This window comes from Brassica napus, chromosome A6, assembly GCF_020379485.1.
Source record: "Brassica napus cultivar Da-Ae chromosome A6, Da-Ae, whole genome shotgun sequence".
NCBI lineage: Eukaryota > Viridiplantae > Streptophyta > Magnoliopsida > Brassicales > Brassicaceae > Brassica > Brassica napus.
The window spans coordinates 8,811,241-8,827,721 of NC_063439.1; the positions used below are offsets into that span (position 1 = coordinate 8,811,241).

The window sequence follows — 16,481 nt, forward strand, 5'->3', positions numbered from 1 at the left end:
AGTACCATCCCCTAGACCTTTCGGTATATAAATACGTAGCCGATTGTAACATCTCCTCACCACAGTCTGCATCTCAAAACATCGTTACCAAAACTTTCCGTTAAAAAAAACACTCGTCGACATAAATATGTTTCTTTGTACATGATATGGAGTAAGTATTTTTTTTGTATATATGATTGAATAATTATTATTCTATCACGTATGCTGAAATATTGTGTTTCTTCTGATTACAATAACATTATCATTAAGTGTGTCGCTTATGGTGCTCTTGCTCATATTTTCCAAGATTTATGGAATTTGCATATACAATTGCTGTACTTTGTGTTACACTTTTGACAAATTAATTGGGAGTATGTAATGTATTATAATTATTTTATATTAAAAAATATTAGAGTTGATATTATATGTAATTGTTTCTAACATAATTTGTCTTTCATAATAATTGGTTGATTGAAGAACATTACTAACATTGATTGTTTTTCCAAAATTTTCTTTGAACCCACTCATGTTCCAGAAATCGATGCTTTCAGAATGAGGTAGCATATTCCGTTTCCCGATTTTGTTAATAATTGTGTTTAGTTTCGTAAGCTGATATCATTTGCTATTGCTCATAATAGAATACAAACGAAGAGTTCTGAAGAATTTTTTCATAACAGTTGTAGTTTTCTCATTTTTTTTATTTTGTTTCTTTATATTTTATATTTTATTTTTTCATATTTTTATTAATCTATTACTTATGTTTCGTTTTATCTTATATTTATAATTTATTTTGTGAAAAAAATAATTCTATTGCATGTGTTTTGTTTTATTTTTAATTCATAATTTATTTTATATAAGTTTTTGATTATTCTTATATATTCACTTCCACGATATATACTTAAATTAAATAAAAAATACACAAGTTAAAAAATTAACTTTTGCTTTATATAGACATAGGTAATTTCAATGAATCCCTTATTACATAAAATGTACTATTTTTCTTTGAATTTCACTTTTCTAATACCTATCGATTCAAAATTATAATTTATTTACGTCTCTTCACTCCGTGCAAGGCACGGGTTATTACCTAGTTTTTAATAAAGGCCAAAAAGGCTCGACCAAAAATCAGAGTCGTTACAATTTTATTTAAATTGTTTTATTTTGGACATATTAACTAAGTATTTAATAAATCTGACAACAACATGCATCAGTAGTACATATGGCATAGTAATAACCATGATCTCTACACCAAAAATGGCAGGCGCCTGCTCCTCCACGATTACATATTTCTTCATCGAAACATTGTTTATCCATCTGCTTTACTTCATAACCTGTTTTATAAAATAAATATTAGTGACCCAAATCATAATCTTTGAATCATAGTTTTTCTTTTATATATATATCTTCTCTATTAAAAGAGAAATACCATTTTTATCTACTATTTAGAAGTTTAATAGGACCATTTCATTAATTACATAATTGACATAATAATTATTAGGAATATTAACAATAAATTAATTTTAACTATAGATTTGAATTTTATTTTCAGTTATAACAAAATCTGTTGAGAAAAATCTAACAAAATCCTACTAAAATTTTAAATTATTTTTATTAGATATTACATTAATTAATTTCATAATTAAGTAATATAATGTTTTCATTTAAATAAATTATCATTTACCACTAAAACGGGTTCAAATTTGTTAATCATGTCAGGTTTTTTATACAAATGAAGTTATTAACATATGTTAAAAAATTATTTCTACAGCTATATATTTTCAAAAATCATATGTTGAAAAACATTTTTTATTTGATTATTTGAAATTATGAAAACTCGAAAACGTAATAAAAAAGATAAAATGTATAAAACAAACTCCTATATTAATAAAGTAATAAGAAACCTAAACAATAAAATTAAAGAGTTATAAAATACATAACACTAAGATATAAAGTGTATATTTAAATTTATATAATAATATCAAAATTAAATATTTATAAAATGAAAATATACCCGCACGATGTGCGGGATAAACTCTAGTATATATATATATATATAATCTATCAAATCATAGTTTTTCTTATCAACCATTTTTGGACTACCATTTAAATTAGAATATGTAGTCTAATATTTAACATAATCTTATGTGATTTTCAATAAACTATCTACTACATATATATATATATATATATGCTATCATTGGCTGATAGAGCTAATTACAAAACAGTACCAATATGCTACATAAACTTATTCATTATAAACAGTACAAAATCTTGTTCTTCTAAGAAAAAACACAGTAAAAAATAATTTTCGTAATTATAAAATGAAGGGTAACCAATACCTGGAATATTTGTAGCAGTCGGTCGACAATGAACGGAAGATAAGATGAAAAGGGCAGTGAAAAGAAATGCGACTAAACTTTTTAAGGTGGTAGTCATTTTTATAATAATCTCCTAACTTTTTTGTTCTGTTTTGTCTTCTTTGTTTGTATTGTATTTTATATATATAGTGAGATAGTGAGACCTTTACATAACGTTTTAGTCAAAAAAGAAGAAGACAAATATGTAATGTGAAATGTATTTTTACTGGTCAGAGTTTTAAAAGGAACATAATCTTCATTTAAGCATATGTTGACCAATCTGCCATTAAATCTGGCTTTAAAAATATGTTTACCAAAAATACACTGAATGATTTTTTGCCTAATTACGTTTGAACATGACATAGTATTTACTCTCTTATACATGTAAAATGTTCTTTTTACTAGGTGATAATCCGCACGGGGTGAATGGACTAAAATAGATTATAATTTTTAATCTATAGATATTAAAAATGTAAAAGTTATAATCACAATATTACATGCTATTAAAGTAATTGTATATGTCTATATAAGGTAAGCTTCGTTTTTTTTAACTTGCGTTATTGATTGTATGTAGTTGAAGTATAGATCATACAAGTAAATCTATAAAAACAAGCAAAGACACATAAAATTGTCTTTACATAAAATTAGTTATGAATTAAAGTAAAAACGAAACATAGGCTCCGAATTTTACGAACCGTCCCGCTCCGCACCGCAGTTAACAATAACAAAAATCTCTACATATACTATATATCTATACGTTTTTATAACTGTTAAAACCGCACCGCAAGTTGAACCACTTATCCCGCACCGTTCAATCCGAAAAGCCATAATTGTGTTCAAAAGCTGCAGAAAACACATGCATAGTCTTTCGACCAGAAACTCTAAAACAACCTTTGGGCTCCATGTCCAGTATAGATCCAATGAGACTAAAATCTACAACTCTCAAATATGCAAGTTCTTAAATCAAATTCTTTTCGTTCTTGTAAACTAGTGCATGACACCGGGGAAAGCATAAAAGACCAATCCCTTTTGCTCACTTTGACGGCTAAGGTTTTTCGACCGAGAATAGCTATAAGAGCATCCACAATGGTGGCACCCATTGTGGAGTCCATAGGATTATTAAAGTAATAAATTTTTTTTTTTTTGAATAGTTAAGGACTCTTGTTAAAAAAGTGTCTACAATGGTGATCCTTAACTTAAAATCCTTAGGAAAAAAAAATATTTATTTTAGTGAAATATAAATAAACAAAAAATACATTAATTTAACATAAAATACATTAATTTATACATTAATTAATCCATAACTTAACATAAAAATACAATAAATTTACATTAAAATAATAATTAAACATAAAATACATTAATTAAACATAAAAACAAAAATTTTACATAAATATAGAATAATTGTTAATCTTCATCACCAAATTTATTCCAAATATTTTGGATTAAATCATTCTTCAATCTTTCATGCGTTTGCCTATCACGAAGATCATTCCGAGTGGGAAAGATATTGTTCAGATTTGTTGGCATCTCGGTTTCCACCTCTGAACACCTGGAGGCGTCTCCTTCTTCAAATTCAGATATATCAATACGAGAGTATCCATCCCGTTCATCCTCGACTATCATATTGTGGAGTATGATACATGCTCTCATAATCTTCCCTATCTTTTCTTTATTCAATGTTTTAACCGGATTTCTAACAATTGCAAATCGAGATTGCAAAACTCCAAAAGCCCGCTCCACATCTTTTCGGGTTGCTTCTTGAACTTTAGCAAATAACTCATGTTGAGGAGTTTGTGGGAGTGTGATAGATTGGATAAATATCGACCATTTTGGATATATACCGTCTGTGAGGTAGTACGCCAACTTATACGTGTGTCCGTTGACCATGTACTTTACCCTCGGAGCTCGACCTTGTAAAATGTCATCAAAAACAGGAGATCAATCGAGAACATTAATATTGTTTAAGGTACCTGGAGGACCAAAAAAGGCGTGCCATATCCAAAGATCGTGAGAAGCTACCGCCTCTAAGACAATTGTCGGTTTTCCCGATCCACGTGCATATTGTCCTTTCCAAGCGGTTGGGCAGTTTTTCCACTCCCAATGCATACAATCAATGCTCCCGACCATCCCAGGAAATCCTCGTTTCTCTCCAATATCTAATAGCTGTTGGAGATCCTCCGGTGTGGGTCGTCGTAGATACTCATTTCCGAATAATTGTATAATTCCGTCTGTGAAATTATGTAAACACGAAAGTGCAGTGGTCTCAGCAAGTCGGAGATATTCATCAACGGTGTCAGCCGCATTACCATAAGCAAGCAGGCGAATAGCAGCAGTACATTTTTGTAGTGCCGTAAGACTCCATCTCCCGGTTGCATCTCTTCTTTGCTGGAAGAATGGAAAGTACTCTTCTAGGCCATGAACAAGACGCAAGAATAAATTCTTATTCATGCGAAAACGGCGTCTGAAAATTGCAGTCGAGAATGTCGGATCTTCGCTGAAATAGTCATTCCATAACTGGTCTTGTCCTCCTTCGCGGTGTCGTTCAACATACTGACGTGTCCTTTGTGGTATGGTTTGGGTCTCCACTATGTCGTTGTATATTTCTTCCACGTATTCATCACAAATTTCGTCCAATCTTGCATCGACTTCATCGGATGAAGATGATGACATTTCTAGAAAATAATTATCTTAAACAAATAAGATTGGATAGACATTTTTATTATAGTTTTAACCAAAATATTATTTTAAATTAAATTTCAACATTGGTTTAGTTTGACTCGTAATCAAATTTCATTAAATTTCAAAATTGGTTTACTCCACATTAAAGTTCATTATTGGTTTAGTTTGACTCATAATCAAATTTATGCTACACGCAAATAATAATTTCAAGTAAGACTACAACCCAAGACTCGTAATCGTGATCGTAATCAACTGAATTTCTAACTATTATATGTTTGACATCCATTAATTTTCTCTTATCTTGAGCAACTCACGGCTTGGACATCAATAAATAAAAACATTGCATATATATGGAGAAAACTAGCTATGGTCCGAACAAGCAAATACTAGAAGGGATCAGACAATCATTCAAATATAGAGGATACACGTTTTTTTCCAAGTTTGAAAACAAATAGAGTAGATTACCTAAACTTCAGTGCAGTGGTAGATAAGAACAGCTCCGAGGAAAACAAAGAGAGTTGATTAATACAAACTCTCAGAGACAACTACAACACTACTACTTATACTAAAGGAAACAGAGTCATCCGTGACTCCTACAACACCCGTGACTCCTGCAACACCCGTGACTCCTTCCCACAAGAGCTACAGACCAAATGCACCCGTGACTCCTTCCCACATGCGTCAACCTGTCAAAACAGAGTGACAAGAGTTAGTAAGCATTTTTAAAAATATCAATTTCGATCAAATAACAGAGTGATCAAGTACACAAAATACCTAAAAAGCAAGATTAATAAAAGATCATAACATTTCTGACATTAGTTTGAGCTTAAGACTGGTTTCCATTTCAGAGAGAGGTTCTGTTTTTGCGAGTAAACGAGATGAAACAATTAAAGAAACTAACCTAGCACATTTATAAGTAACACCAACCCTACTAAAACTATGGTAAAGACCATTAGCTTAGCTCCTGATTTCTTCTTTGTAAACTCGCCTATTCTCTTCTCAAGGATGAGCAGCTTCTGCTCACGCTCATTGGCTTCACCCTTAAGCTCACTAAGCTCCGTCTGAATGTCCCTCATCTCCTCCTCGACCGCCACGTCCCACCATTTCCAGACGTGGCAGTCTCCATCATCAGCATTGGGGCACGTAATGTACCGTCGGTATGGATCTTTAGGAGTTTGGGAATAACCGTGAACAGGCTCCGACCCACAGTAGCATGTCCTGGGGATTCCATCATCACCCTCTGGTGATGGTTCGTTGTGAATGGCCTCTGCATTCCACTGACTTATCTCAGCTTCAGCCGCGTACATCTCTGCTTCGGCTTGAAGGAGGGAATTTAAGTCTTGAGAGTTTGATGATGAAGATGGCTGGCTGTAACTGTATTGTCCCATTATCGTAAACCTGAAAAGAAATTGAAAACAGACAGAGTTAAACAACCACTAGAGTTAAAGCAAATTGACGAGAAGGAAGCAAACTGGCTAGAAGGAACGAAAACAATATCAACAAAGTGAATTCGAACACAAATAAGATAACAATATCACTAAAAAGGTTTCAATTGAAAACAGTTAAGAAACGGCAAATCGATTGAAACTACAACATGTTTCAATCCGTATAGACACAAAGAGTATATCCGAGACCTATACAATCCATAAACAAGAAATAACGATTTATCCCCAAAATTTTTCCAAACCCTAATTTCTCAATTTAACTAAATTCGGTCGAAACCACACCACCAAACCCTTAATAGAGAACAGTGAACATGAAGAGTGATCTTAATCAAGAAATCTAGGAGTTAAAGCTTCGATTTACCTTAACTGGAGCCGAGGGAGCGAGATCGAGAGAGATCGCCTGTAAATCGCCTTTCTCTCCTTAACTTTTTTTTTTTCGGTTTCGATGGAAAATGATTTTTTTTTAACCCCACCCAAACGCATAGCCCACGCACCCACTCAGAAGAAGACACGTGTCTAAGGATTCGATCCGTCTAAACCGTCGCGACGGCCCAGTCCTTCCTCCATTAAGCATAAATATCATTTTTTTTAAATACCCTAATCCTACGGATTTGGTCTAAGGATTGATCAAAATCCACGGTTGCGGGTGCTCTAAAGATATCTCATGTCATGAGTCCATGAAAACAATTTATATAGCTTTCTTTACGCATAATGGAATGTTTTTTTGTTAAGTATGTGAATTTCATTAACTTAATAATGAGGCAAAGAGATACAATGGACTTGACTAATCTAATCCTATTTAATCTAAGTCGCTAAGTCAATAAGAGAGAGCAATGAAGCCATAGCAAGCCACAAAAAGAGTAAAAAGACTCACTAAGACTAATAAGGTTCAATCACAACCATGAGGATGCGAGAAGCTTAGCTAGTTTTTAACAGGTCTTAAGACAACCATTCAGCAAACATGAGACCAGAGAGAAGATATTGAAGCTGGAACCTGCATCAAAATAGCTCGGGCCAATAGAGAATCGCAACCGGAGAATGGTCCGAGGCACCGCAGACCATCCCGAAGGCGACATCGAAAGAAGGACATGCGAAGCAGGGTCGGCAAGCCCTGGTCCGGCCATCGCAAGCAGTGATGTCCACTCCAGACGTTGCTATCTCAAGAAACTGTCACGCCATACTCTGAGAATCCTAACTGATGTAAAGAACCGGTATACGAAGCAAAGGTGGAGTACTGGCTGGTGGAAGCAGAGGTTTAATGGCTGGACTCTGGTCCCACCACGCGAGCAGAGCACGAGGGATTCCAGCAACATAACACCAAGAGAGGCAGAGGACAACGACCAACTTCCTTCTGAAGCTTGAAGAACGGAGGAGCCAGAGCTCCTTACAGCAGGCAAAACAGGAGGAGAGACCCGTCTGAGGAAGTTAGACAAAACGGAGTAACGGCACGAAACTCCAATCCAACCTAAACCCGAACAGATCGAAACCCAAAGAAACACCAGGTGGTTGTCTAAGAACCATTACCGAGAAAAAAAGTCTCCGACGATGAGTCTCGAATCGCCTTTTCAACTTGGAACAAGAGGGGGAAGTTCTTACCAAAGCAGCCGTAAGAGGAGACATGGGAGAGACGGTGGAGGCAGAATACTGACCAGAACGGCAAAGGCAGCGACGCAGAGCCACTCCGACGAACCCTCCGGGAGAGATCTGACCCAGATCTACTCTATGCGAAACCCTAGATCTAGCAGCTTGACGACGCCTCCAGCTCAGATCCGCCTCACCACGACCTCGCCATCTCTCTAGGGAAGCTGAAGACACCCACAGCCACCGGTTTGAATCGCCTAGTCTGGCCGCAACCCGACGATAAACAGAGGAGATGAAGCAAGGAGGAAGTGGAGGAGACGGAAGTGTGAGAGGGCAGAGACTAGGAACAGTGACGAAACGGGGTGGCAACCGACGGGTAGAGACCCTCCGTCGGCCACCGGAACGAGACGCGAGAGGAGATGTCGAAGCGAAGAGTTGGTGGGGAGAGAAGATAGAGAGAAAAGACTCTCTCACCTCTCTCTAACTTTTTTTTTCGAGAGAAAATGTTGTCTTTCATACATAATGGAATGTTGTTATACTACAAAGCATACTCCAAATCTCAAATGATGTATACTGTATTACTGTGCTAAGTACACTAACCATTCTTTTTCAAGTTCGTGGTATAATTTTCACATGCATGACTCCACCCAATATATTATCGGTAGTCTCATAGAAAAGACGTTAAGATCGCGTATTCAATGTAAGTAGGGATGGCAATCAAGGACCTGGACCGCGGGCCTGGCCCGTAAAGCTTGCTGCGGGGCGGGATTGGGCCTCCATTTGGTAAGCCCGAAAAATTGCGGGCCTCGCGGGACGGGTTCAAAGCGGGACGGGTAAAAAGCGGGACGGGTAAAAAGCGGGACGGGTCAAAAGCGGGATGGGCTTAACCCGCGGGATTTTGAAGACCCGCAACCCTAAGTCCCCATTTCTGCTTTTGCCTAAAACATTGAGAGAGAGAGAGAGAGAGAGAGAGAGAGAGAGAGAGAGAGAGAGAGAGAGAGAGAGAGAACGATTCTTGTGACTTTTCCTCCATAAAACATAAGGAGTTCCGGCGATGATGCATGATTCGAGCTCCGGCGATGACGACTCCAGCTCCAGCGATGACGATTCGAGCTCTAGTGTTGTTTTGATTTGGTTTTCTCTTTTTATTACACACAACTATGAATTGTTTTATTACAATGTGATATTTCTTGTTTAAGTTGATTGGTTTTGTTTTCAGTATTGTGAAGTGGTGTTTTTCTTAAATTAAATTTGGTTACAGTGGTGTTGTTTAGGAGAAAAGTTAGTTGTATTAAACGCCACTTGTATAATTTGGTAAAGTGATTCACGATTTTCTTTGCAATCCAAATAATTAAAAAGAGAGATGGTTTGATGAAGACATAAAACACTTGAGCCAACTTATTACAAAGATAACAACTCAATCAGATTCAAACTCAACAAAAGCTTATGCTGATAACAAAACAAGGCTTTTAACTCAAGAACGTAAGCACAAACAGAGCTTTGTGGCATTGATTTTGATAAGTCTTTAGTGAAGCTAAATGAGCTTTCTTCAACTCTCTTACACAACTCTTATACTTGAGCATTCATGAAAAAAAACTGTAGTAGACGGTTTGATAAGGAGGCGTCCCGCGGGACGGCCCGCGAAGGCCTATATATTTTGCGGTACGGGTTTGGGCTAGCATTTTGAAGACTGCAGCCCGCGCAGGACATGCCCGCTGTAACCCGCTCGACAACTAACCCGCTGCGATACGGAATGGAACGGGATGGGTAAACCTGTTTGACATCTCTAAATGTGAGGACGAATAGCTTTAAGAGTTGCACAGTCACATTACATAGGCAACACAAGCTGGAAATTAGTCACCGAGGAAAAAAGAGGCAGAGGATATAGATATGGAGTCAAGATTGCAGCCCAATATTGTACTTTTTATGGTGACGATGAAAATGGGCTTTTAAAAGCCCATTTACTAGCAAAGCGACAAAATCATTCCCCCAAAAAAAAAACACAAAGGATGATGACCCTCTTCAACATCGAGAAGACGATTTGATCGATTTCGAAGCTCTGATATCAAGTTTTGGGCGATCCCACGAATGGCGGGACAGAATCCAAACATGGATCAATTCGAGGCCTACTTCAAGAGAGCAGATTTGGACGGAGATGGTCGGATCAGTGGAGCCGAAGCTGTTGGCTTTTTCCAAGGATCTGGCTTGCCCAAGCAAGTTCTCGCCCAGGTTCTTAAAAAAAAATATACTTTTCTTTTTGATCTCTTCAGCTTTCTGATTGTTTCCAGAGAAAGATCTGATTTGGGTTTTCCAAAAACGCCATAAATTTTGATTCTTTCGTTTGAAATGCATGCTCTGTTCTGAGATTCCGAGTACCCACCCCCATGAACTTGCTTTAAAGGAGCAGCCTTTACTAGGATCTGTTGTGAAGAAGTTATAATTTTATGAGAGTAAGATTCTTAGGGTGCCCCTTGCTAGGATCTCATTGCTATTACGGAGAAAGCTTAGTTTCATTTATTCTTTGAGATGGTTGTTTTAAATCTTCTCGTGTGGGATATAAGATTTTTTCCCTTCTTTGGTGTATCAGTAATTATGAATTTGAATCTGGAAATTTTCTTGGGAGTTTCTATAAAGTGTCAGTTTGCTATATAAAATTATCTACTGAACAGTTGTTGTGTTCTGCATTTGTAGATATGGTCGCTATCTGATCGGTCACGCAGTGGTTTCCTTGGTCGGCAAGACTTCTATAATTCTCTGAGGCTTGTGACAGTAGCACAGAGCAAGAGAGACCTGACACCTGAGATTGTTAATGCAGCACTCAATACTCCCGCCGCTGCCAAAATACCACCGCCCAAAATTAACCTCGCAGCTATTCCTGCACCTGCACCTGCACCTGCACCCCAACCTAATCCTGCTGCGACCACAGCTCGTCCGGTTGGCTCAACAGGTCATCAAAATGTGGGGTTTAGAGGACCAGGGGCTCCAAATGCGAATGTCAACCAGAATTATTTTCCACCTCAACAAAACCAGCAAGTGAGACCAAATCAAGGTGTCTCTGGGATGACTTTGCTTAGACCAACTGCTGCTGGTCCAGAACATAGACCAAGTGCCTTACCAGGTCAATTTCAACCAGTTCCTGCTGGTAGTGTTAGTCGTCCTCCTCAGGCTGTTCCCACCGGTGCACCTGGTCCTGGTAGTTCACCGTTTAATCTTAATAACTTGTATGCTGGAAACACCAGCGGATACTCTTCAGGCTTTGGAGGGGGTAGCTTAGCAGCACCTTCTCCTGGCGTAAGACCAGAGTCACAAGTTGATGCGAGAGCGCTGGTTGTATCTGGAAATGGAGGTGACATGTTTTCCTCCTTCCAGCAAAAACAAGAACCCACTCTGAGTAATTCTTCAATCAGTTCAGCTATTGTTCCTGCTTCTGCTGGAACCCAACCTCCAGTAAAGCCTAATGCTCTCGACTCCCTACAGAATACTTTCTCAATGCTGCCTTCAGGAAATCAGCCTCAGCAGCCAAGGCCAGCAGCCAGCTCACAGCAGCCAAGGCCAGCATCAAGCTTACAGCCGCCTGCAGTGTCTTCTCAAGGTCCATCCTCCGGTTTGCCACATGCAAGTTCAGTTGGATCTGGCCATTCAGTTCCTGCTGGAAATAATCAGCCTCCGTGGCCCAAAATGAAACCATCCGATGTCCAAAAATACACAAAGGTATTTATGGGAGTTGATACTGACAGGGATGGAAAAATAACTGGTGAGCAGGCAAGGAATCTGTTTTTAAGCTGGAGGCTACCTAGGGGTAAGGCTCTTCGATCTTTCAGCCCACTTTACATAAATAATTTAATTTTCCGTTCAACTGTCACCTCTCTTGAAATTAGATGCATTGAAGAATCTTTCTAAATTTTCTTCTCGTTGTGTTATGCTAAATTTATTTGCTACTCTCTTGGGGCTTATGTTTCTTGAACAATATCTTGATGTGATTATGCTATGAACTGTTTAAGCTAACACATTCTTTTTGCTCGCTTCCAGAGGTATTGAAGCATGTGTGGGAGTTATCTGATCAGGATAATGATACTATGCTTTCTCTGAGGGAGTTTTGCATTTCATTGTATTTGATGGAGCGGTATAGAGAAGGCCGTCCTCTCCCAACATCACTTCCTAGCAGCATCATGTATGATGAGACACTGTTATCTATCTCAGGTGCACCTAGTCATGGTTATGCAAATGCTGGATGGGGAGCTGGTCAAGGTATTGCTCAGATTTCATGCCTTTTTGTTATCTTCTCCCTTTCCCTGATACTTCGCTATAAGTAAAATTTCCGTATTGCAAGGTTTTGTACAGCAGCCAGTGATGGGTGCACGGCCAAATAATCCGCAGACTGGCATGAGACCACCAGTTCCTGAACCAGTCCCGCACCCTGGCAGTGGTATAGCACCTAATCAGCAAAGGAATCAAGCGCCAGCTTTGGATGATCCTTTTGCCAGTCACCTAGGTAACGGGCATTCTGCGAGCTCAAATCTTCAAGAAACAGCAACTGATGGCGAAAAGGTAATCATTTGCATTTTCACTTTAATTATAGAGCATAAAAAAGTATTTCAAAGCTTGGATAAGTTACTATTCCTCATGTGCATTTTCTTGGATGCTTGTGAAACAATTGTTTCAAATCTCTGTAGGTTGAAGAAAAGAAAAATGCATATATGGACTCCAGGGAGAAGCTTGAATATTACCGAACAAAAATGCAGGATATTGTGAGTACTTCAGTATAAATTACTCATGTTATTTGGTTAGAAGTAATGGTGATTATCTGTCTCACGATGCCATTTTTAAAGTAAGGTTCTTGTGAGATCTGATTCTTATAATGTCATTTTTTTTTTCTTCCTTTTTTCCCTCTCCCTGTCAGGTCTTGTACAAAAGCAGGTGCGACAATAGATTAAATGAGATCTCTGAAAGGGCTTCAGCTGACAAGCGTGAGGTGCTTTTCACGTAAATAATCACTTTTCTCATTTCTTAGAGGCGATCTCTGTCTTATTCCAAGAACAATTTCTACTGCAGGCTGAAACGCTGGCAAAGAAGTACGAGGAGAAGTATAAACAGGTTGCAGAATTAGGGTCAAAATTAACTATTGAAGAGGCCAGGTTCCGCGAGATTGAGGTATGGCTAATTCATTTTGGCTGGCACATCACCTAATGTACATTCCAGCCATATATTTTACTTTATTTCTTCCATGTGCTTTTTCCTCCGATATTAGGCTTCTCGTTTTTTTCAAACATTAACGTTGTGGTGATAGGGCTTTGATTAATTTTGTAATAGATCTCTCACGGAATTTTGTTAACCCATTCCAGGGGAGGAAGATGGAGCTGAGTCAAGCAATTGTGAACATGGAGCAAGGTGGCAGTGCTGATGGTCTACTTCAGGTACATGGTCTATATGTTTATGTGATGCCTACAATATTGATTATCTGTTGTACGTGCCTGATTTGATGTTTTACTGGGCATATTTAGGTCCGGGCTGACAGGATACAATCAGATCTAGAGGAGCTGATGAAGGCTTTAACTGAACGCTGCAAGAAACATGGGTTGGAGGTTAAGTCGAAGGCCCTTGTAGACCTCCCAGCTGGTACTTAGATGATTCTCTCGCCTTGTAACTTCTTGCTTTCAGTGCAGATGAATGCAAGTTACATGTATTTTGTAAACAAACAAATCATTTGGAAACTGTCAATGTTGTGACTTACAGGCTGGCAACCTGGAATTCAAGAAGGGGCAGCTCTTTGGGATGAAGAATGGGATAAGTTTGAAGATGAAGGTACAATTGGAAACTGTTTTTTTTTTTTTTTCTATTACTTATACAATTAGATTTCTATTGCTAAGCACATAATCTTCCTATTGTTAGGATTTGGCAATGAGATTACTTTTGACAAATCAAAAGAGCAAAACTCGTCTGGCGAGAAGGAAAACGGAACGGTGGATGATGGTACTGGACCACCTGATTCACCAACTCATTTGGATGAGAATTATGGACCTTTTTCAGAAACCTCAGAGCGCCACCATGAGAGTGAAGATGATTCAGGCAGAAGTCCTAGGGACAGTCCTGTATCTAGGACTGGTACTGAGATCCCTTCTCCAGATTCTCATGGGAAAAATTCTGAGTTCTTTGATGACTCGAACTGGGCAAGTGCATTTGATACTAACGATGATGTGGATTCAGTCTGGGGTTTTGATGCATCAAAAAGCCAGGTTAGTTCACATAATAGTGTCTATCGCTGTAACAAATCACACCATCCATCCGAATACTTAATGTTTCATTCAGTTGTGATTATTGAATAGACATTGACCAGAAGATGTTAGAATCCTTTTTTCTTGATTAAGTTCATGCTTACAGATTTGTGATTTCTAAATTCCTTAGTTACCTTCCAGGTTCTTCCAAGTTCCAAGCTTAGGATTATAATATTTTGTCATTTGCAGGATGGAGATTACTTTGGATCTGGTGGCGATTTTGGTGGAAACTCAGCAAGAGTAGATTCTCCAACTTCAAGAAGTTTCGGCGGTCAGAGAAAGAGCACATATGCATTTGATGATTCAGTTCCCAGCACTCCACTCTCGAGATTCGGCAACTCTCCTCCTCGCTTCAGCGACGCATCAGCCAGAGACAGCAACTTTGATAGCTTCTCCAGATTCGACTCCTTCAACGCCAGTGAAGCTGGGGCAGGTTTTTCCTCCTCCCAGCCTGAGAGACTGTCGCGGTTTGATTCCATAAACAGCTCAAAAGACTTTGGTGGAGCTGCATTCTCCAGGTTCGATTCAATCAACAGTAGCAGAGACTTTGGTGGTCCCTCGCTTTCAAGATTCGACTCCATGAATAGCACAAAGGATCATGGATACTCGTTTGATGATGCAGACCCGTTTGGTTCCACAGGTCCCTTCAAAGTCTCCTCTGATGATCAAAGCCCCAAGAAAAAGTCAGATAACTGGAATTCCTTCTAGCCACAATATATGATTATATTATCCTTTTTTTCCCTCCCTCCCATATTTCCTTTGCTTGATGAACTTGTGATTGTTTCATAAAACAAAATTATAATTTTTTTTCCCCACAAATTCTGGTTTTTGGATGAGACAATAGCGTTAGACTATTTGTAATTTGTAAAGTCTTTCTTTGTATTGGTCTGTGTTCTGTTCTTGTGAGTTCATTTGGTTTATGTCATAAAAAACATTTGTTACTTTCGTCGTGGAACACTTCTTCAATATTCCGAGTCTCGTCTCCAAAATATTTTGATCTTTTATTAGCCCAATGTCTGTAAAGAATCAAAACAGATACAGTGAGTCTGTGATTTGTTTACATTCTCTCTCTCTCTCTTTGAGGTCGGCTCCATTCCTGCTTCCGCTGAATCCATTGAGCGCATTTCAGGAGCAGCCTTTACTTCTTTGTGGTCTGCTCAAAGGCAGCTATAGCATAGATGACCGTGCTTTGGCTATTTCCACAAGAGTTTCAAGAGCTGTCCTAATGCAAAGATAGAGATGATATTTGTTTCAGCTGAAACTTGGAATCTTTTTATTTATCTGAGTATACTTGTGGTGGTGATGAATGTTTACCTGTCTCAAATGATAGTTGAGCGCCACGCAGCTTAGGCGAGACTAGACCTCCAAACACCGACAGAGACTTGGCTCGTTCTCTCTTAATCTGGTTATTAAGTAACACATCCAGATTAGTAAAGCCCATGTTCTATTATCCAGTCAGTTGCTTAAGGCAGCGTCAGCTCATTATATCAGTGAAGCAGATTCATATAAACGAAACCTGTTCCCAGATTCAGTCCTAAATAGAACACTTTTAGATGTTAAACGAGAAAGCAAAAACATCTAAAAACAGAAACTGTAGCCTCACTGATACAAGTGTAGATTTTCCATGAATCTCCCGAGCTAGTGACAATTTCATTGTTATTATTTTTTGAATGATACAATTTCATATTTGTATACAATGTTAAAATATGTTTTAGTCTTTTGGTAGATTTCGAGCAAACTATTTTAGCTATGTCCAACTATAATAAAGTCATATTCCTCTTCTGGTAGAGTTAGATAAAAGAAAAAAATGGCGAGCGTGCAATAAACAAAGACGAGAAGAACCATGCAACAACAATAAGCGCGACTTAACTATTAAACTTTCAATGAACCAGAACTCTAGTTCCATGCATACGACTTGATTCTTCTTCTTTTGTTGATTCTCTCCACGTTCATTAACTTGTAAGAAGAATAAGAAGACTGCAACTCCATCTTCAGTGTCGTCTCATCTTCATTCAACAATCTTTTTCCAACTCGCGTTTTCTTTTTCTGAGCATATAGTGAGATTGTATCAATAACTCTCATGATCATACCTAGACCAGAGTTACCTTTATCATCAATCAGATCCACCTTCATGACCTCCACGTTCTCATCTACTTCCATGGCAG

General features: G+C 38.0%; 3 protein-coding genes and 1 long non-coding RNA gene across 5 annotated transcripts; 1 reads left to right on the plus strand and 3 right to left on the minus strand.

Annotated features, from left to right (window-relative positions):
* Positions 1-1,088: 1,088 nt before the first annotated feature.
* Positions 1,089-2,442, minus strand: LOC125610267. The gene is made up of 2 exons (XR_007340328.1): positions 2,319-2,442; positions 1,089-1,310 (listed from the first exon to the last, which is right to left on the minus strand). It is a non-coding gene; the product is annotated as an uncharacterized LOC125610267 (long non-coding RNA).
* A 1,301-nt stretch (positions 2,443-3,743) lies between these two features.
* LOC125609909 lies at positions 3,744-5,009 on the minus strand. Its single transcript, XM_048781521.1, has 2 exons — positions 4,448-5,009; positions 3,744-4,249 (listed from the first exon to the last, which is right to left on the minus strand). Exons 1-2 carry the CDS (start codon positions 5,007-5,009, stop codon positions 3,744-3,746), a joined length of 1,068 nt encoding a protein of 355 aa, XP_048637478.1.
* A 376-nt stretch (positions 5,010-5,385) lies between these two features.
* Positions 5,386-8,726, minus strand: LOC111198862. The gene is made up of 2 exons (XM_022688202.2): positions 6,825-8,726; positions 5,386-6,416 (listed from the first exon to the last, which is right to left on the minus strand). Exons 1-2 carry the CDS (start codon positions 6,944-6,946, stop codon positions 5,915-5,917), a joined length of 624 nt encoding a protein of 207 aa, XP_022543923.2. The 5' UTR covers positions 6,947-8,726; the 3' UTR covers positions 5,386-5,914.
* Positions 8,727-10,017: 1,291 nt separating this feature from the next.
* LOC111198598 (epidermal growth factor receptor substrate 15-like 1) lies at positions 10,018-15,261 on the plus strand. 2 transcript variants are annotated; one of them, XM_022687333.2, is made up of 12 exons: positions 10,018-10,273; positions 10,736-11,843; positions 12,074-12,292; positions 12,375-12,592; positions 12,718-12,792; positions 12,945-13,016; positions 13,097-13,195; positions 13,387-13,458; positions 13,546-13,660; positions 13,778-13,846; positions 13,934-14,277; positions 14,506-15,261. In XM_022687333.2, exons 1-12 carry the CDS (start codon positions 10,133-10,135, stop codon positions 15,022-15,024), a joined length of 3,051 nt encoding a protein of 1,016 aa, XP_022543054.2. In that variant the 5' UTR covers positions 10,018-10,132; the 3' UTR covers positions 15,025-15,261. The 2 variants fall into 2 exon arrangements, with proteins under 2 accessions (XP_022543054.2, XP_022543055.2); XM_022687334.2 differs by having other exon boundaries at positions 10,252-10,494.
* Positions 15,262-16,481: the final 1,220 nt, after the last annotated feature.

Coding starts and splice junctions, on each gene's coding strand:
- LOC111198598 (XM_022687333.2), top strand. CDS start 10,133: ATGGCGGGACAGAATCCAAACATGGATCAATTCGAGGCCTACTTCAAG. Junction 13,196..13,386: donor CCAGGTTCCGCGAGATTGAG/GTATGGCTAATT, acceptor AACCCATTCCAG/GGGAGGAAGATGGAGCTGAG. Junction 13,847..13,933: donor GGATAAGTTTGAAGATGAAG/GTACAATTGGAA, acceptor TCCTATTGTTAG/GATTTGGCAATGAGATTACT.
- LOC111198862 (XM_022688202.2), bottom strand. CDS start 6,946: ATGCGTTTGGGTGGGGTTAAAAAAAAATCATTTTCCATCGAAACCGAA. Junction 6,417..6,824: donor CTCCCTCGGCTCCAGTTAAG/GTAAATCGAAGC, acceptor ATTTCTTTTCAG/GTTTACGATAATGGGACAAT.
- LOC125609909 (XM_048781521.1), bottom strand. CDS start 5,009: ATGTCATCATCTTCATCCGATGAAGTCGATGCAAGATTGGACGAAATT. Junction 4,250..4,447: donor GATGGTCGGGAGCATTGATT/GTATGCATTGGG, acceptor ACATTTTACAAG/GTCGAGCTCCGAGGGTAAAG.